This window comes from Monodon monoceros, unplaced genomic scaffold (genome assembly GCF_005190385.1).
Source record: "Monodon monoceros isolate NGI ecotype Baffin Bay Population unplaced genomic scaffold, NGI_Narwhal_1 Super_Scaffold_22, whole genome shotgun sequence".
Lineage (NCBI taxonomy): Eukaryota > Metazoa > Chordata > Mammalia > Artiodactyla > Monodontidae > Monodon > Monodon monoceros.
This window is the reverse complement of record NW_021703779.1, coordinates 59,568,320-59,572,096: the sequence shown is the minus strand read 5'-3', so window position 1 is coordinate 59,572,096 and position 3,777 is coordinate 59,568,320. Positions and strand designations below refer to the sequence as shown.

The window sequence follows — 3,777 nt, the reverse complement described above, 5'->3', positions numbered from 1 at the left end:
GGAGAAGTAGAAGAGCCGTTTTCCTTCAGAGAGAGACATTCTACTCCCACGCTCCTCAATAAGACTCCCACATCAGGAGAACATTCCTTTCTCAAGATGTAAATGGGATTCTCTCCTTCCCTCTCTCACAGTGGGAGAATTACATCTTCCCCTCGAGAAACATTTCCCTTCCACTTCTCCCCAAAGTGACACCGAGCTGGCAGGTGAGGGCTGCTGACTCCCCTGGATGCTCCTGGGACATGGAATTGGGTACCCTGGAGCCTGGAGGGACTGGGGCTCAGGGTCGGCGGCCAGCACTTGTCTAGTTCCTGTTTCGTTCCAAGAGCTACTCACCCTCAGAGTGATGCGACAGCGTGAGGAGGCTGACACAGGACGCGCCAATGCCCGAGCCAAAGACGGTGATACGGTGGGGATCACCACCGAAGAAGGCGATATTCTCGCTTACCCAGCGGAGGGCCTGGATTTGGTCAAGGAGCCCATAGTTGCCCTTGGCAGCCTGATCGCCAGTGCTCAGGAAACCTGGATTCAACAAAGGGCACGAGGACAGTGAAGGTGGAGGGATGGAGGATTTGGATGACGGTGACAGTTGGGGGCATGAGGACGGAGGATGAGCATGCAGCGCAGCTCTTTCCACCCAGCTAGCATTAACCATTGCTCCTTTCTGCAAGGACCAGCGCCATCACTATAGGAAGGATCGGCTTCCTACCTCCCACCCATTCTCCAGTTTGGAAGGTGAGGTCTCCAAACCGTTCAAAAGGGATGCCTCCAGCTGGGAGACTTAAACTGCAGGAACTGCAAATGACCAGGACCCAGCATCCTCTGCCCTGATGTACCAGCCGGGACATTACCCTAGCACCTGGCAAGGTAGAGTGGAAAGAGCAGGGACCCTGGAGTCAGTTTGGTTTGAGTCCTGGCTCTACCACTTACTGGCCATGTAGATTTAGGCAAGTTATTGAGAATCTCTGGGCTCTAGTTTCCTCTTCTGTAAAATGGGGATAAAATACTTCAAAGGGTTGTAACAAGGATAAAATGAACATAAGCATCTCGAATATGATCAGCACATTACACATCTACAGTTACTTCTCGTTCCCCATCCTCCTCTCTCTGGAGGAAGTGAAGATCCCAAGAGGCTACAATTCCTAAGCCTTCCTTGCCCCTCCTGCCCAAGTTCATCCATTTCCACTTCCTTCCAGGGTCTCGGATGCCCCCTTCTCTTCATTCTCACGGCAGGTCCTCACTTCCCCCTCCTCCAAGACCTAATGAATCGGAAACTCTGGGGATGGGGCCCAGCAATCCGTGTGTTTAACAAGCTCTCCAGGTAATTCTGATGCCTGCTAAAGTTGGAAAACCACTGGGTTAGACCATCTTTTTCCTCTAGTGGAGAAATGGGGAAGTCAGTGCAGTGCGGTTACCACAGAAACAGGTCTTCCTGCCCACCCACTGGGACTTGCTGCTGAGGAGACATGTCACCATGGAGACTACCTTCCCGCCCACCTGCTGGGATTTGCTGCTGTGGAGACTTGTTGCCATGGCAACTACCTTCCCGCCCACCTGCTGGCTATCCCACAGAGATGTCCTATATTCCCCCCCACCCTGCTTCCATTTTAGTCTGATCTTGCTGCTTCATTTTTTCTCTCTTCCCTGATCCTTAGTCTCCTTGGAAGGCTCTATCTTCTCCTGCCCTAGGCTTTTAGAAAGGTTCTTTCCAAGTGGGTAGCTGTGGTGCTCCTACACATTGGAAACCTATACCTGGGTGAGTATTTTTTGACCCCACAGTTAAAAGGTCATTTGTAGCCCCTGGGATCAACTTTGTGGGAGGCCATGTTTGAGGAGGCTCCCTCAGCTCACAGAGAGTTCTCTGTCGGTCCTGGTAGTCCACGGGCAGAAGCTGACCTTAAACAGACTCAGGCAGGCACAAGACCCCATCACTGTCTTTCTTGAGTCCTTTTGTTTCTAGTTTCTGTAAAAGAGCTCATTTCACCCTCTTCAAGTGTGTTATTAATTTACCTTTGGTGCAATTAAGTATGTAAAGTACTTAGTTATTCCTCCCAGGACCTAGTCACAAGCCCTCTTTAGCCCCAGGTTCCCGATGAGGAAATGAGAAGGAATTAGAGAAAGCCTGAATGAGGATGAACGGAGGAGCTCTTGTTCCTCTAGACAAGAGAACCAGCTTCTCCTTTGCCTGGCTCGTTCACAAGCTGAAGTTGCTCCTGCAAGTCTTAAAGTATGCTGACCAAGATCCATCCCGGCTGTCCAAGCCTTGCGACCCTCCAGCAAAAATCACTATGTGTTTCTCTTAGCCTGCCTGTCCTCTCTCCCTCCTCTCTCCTTCCCCCGTTTTCTCTCTCCCTTTTCTCTTATTTTCGCAATAGCAGACTTGGCTTCAGTCTTTGCCAAAGTATCGTTCAGTGGAATGTGTCAAATACGTCTGTCCTAACCAGCATGAAGAGCCTGCATTTGGATGCAGTAGATTTCTCCAACATGTACCAATTTCCTGGGTTAGAAACAAAGGTCTGAAAGGGCTGGGTGGAGGATTTGACCATCACTCTCTGCTCCCTCAGATCCCACAAACCTCAGGATAAGAGGCACTGAAGCCTGTGGATGACGTCATGCCAAGCATCCTACTACAAGCGTCCTGCTTGAAGTGCTCTATCCAACAGGCTCAGGCGGATGATACAGAAAACGTCGCCGACCACAAGCACGCAAAAACCTGTCAGTCTGGGAGAGCGATCACTCGCTACTAGCTCCCCAGTAACTCAGTCACCCACAGAAACCATGTGAGAATGAGGGCTGAAACACCAAACTCCATAAACTGTTAGAGCAAATCTGAGCCAGTCTCCCTGGGCCCAAGTTTATACTGCAGTGCATGGTAAGCTGCTTGTCAACAGAAGACGGGAATCTGGCACATTGTATCAAAACCAGGTATCTGTGTCACCCAACGCTTGACATTTATCAGGTTTTCAGTTTGCCTGAAGGGTACCTGAGCAAGAATGTAGGATTAAATTCTGAAACCCAGAATAAAACTCGGCAAGCCCCTACTTCCTCAGCCCCAGGGATATCCACGTCCTGTATCCTGCTGGGGTCCCTTTCTTTTGTTGGTCTCAAGCCCAGTGGGGGCTTCTCTGATTATAGCTACCCCTCTGCCTTGGATGGGATCCATGGAATAGCCTGTGACATTCTCCAAATACATGAGTCACCAAGATGTCTAAAGAAGCACCTTGGAGGAAACCGTCTGCTTGGGCTCAGGGCTCAGAGAAGCTGATGGGAGGGAGGGTGAATGAATGCATATAATTGAGGTCCAAAACTGGCCACCTGTTCTGGGATGTTTTGGGAAACAAAACAACAAAGCCTCAGCTCTACAGCAAAATCCCCAAGATTCAGAGACAGACCCGTGTTCTAAATCTGGCGCCAAGAGACAAAAACATCTTGAATGTACCCAGAATCCAATCAGCGGCTTATTGATTACATTTGTGTTCCAGAGCAGGCACTAAAGGGTACACAGGAAGTGGTGGGGAACTTCTGGCCAAATCTCAGTTTATGGCTCCTTCTGAGGTTTGGGTAATATTAGTTTGATCATTAACTATTTAAGCTCAAAGAATAAAAATCCTACCCCGAGATGTGCTGTTCTGGTTATCCAAATGAGAGGAGGTTATAAGGTGGTGGTGGTGGGGTCTTTTAACCTGAATTTCGTGGATGAGTTTCAGTGGGATCCATGAAATAATTTCTGTAAGTGTGTGTGTGTGTGTGTGTGTGTGTGTGTGTGTGTGTGTGTGTGTG

General features: G+C 49.5%; 1 protein-coding gene across 4 annotated transcripts in view; it reads right to left on the bottom strand.

Annotated features, from left to right (window-relative positions):
- The window catches only part of NLGN3 (neuroligin 3), a 22,631-nt gene that overhangs the window by 6,007 nt on the left and 12,847 nt on the right, over nt 1-3,777 (bottom strand). For all 4 annotated transcript variants that reach the window (XM_029240509.1, XM_029240510.1, XM_029240511.1 and 1 more), the window contains one exon: nt 334-519. In XM_029240509.1, the coding sequence (XP_029096342.1) occupies nt 334-519 (186 nt within the window). The remainder of the gene's footprint in view (nt 1-333; nt 520-3,777) is intronic.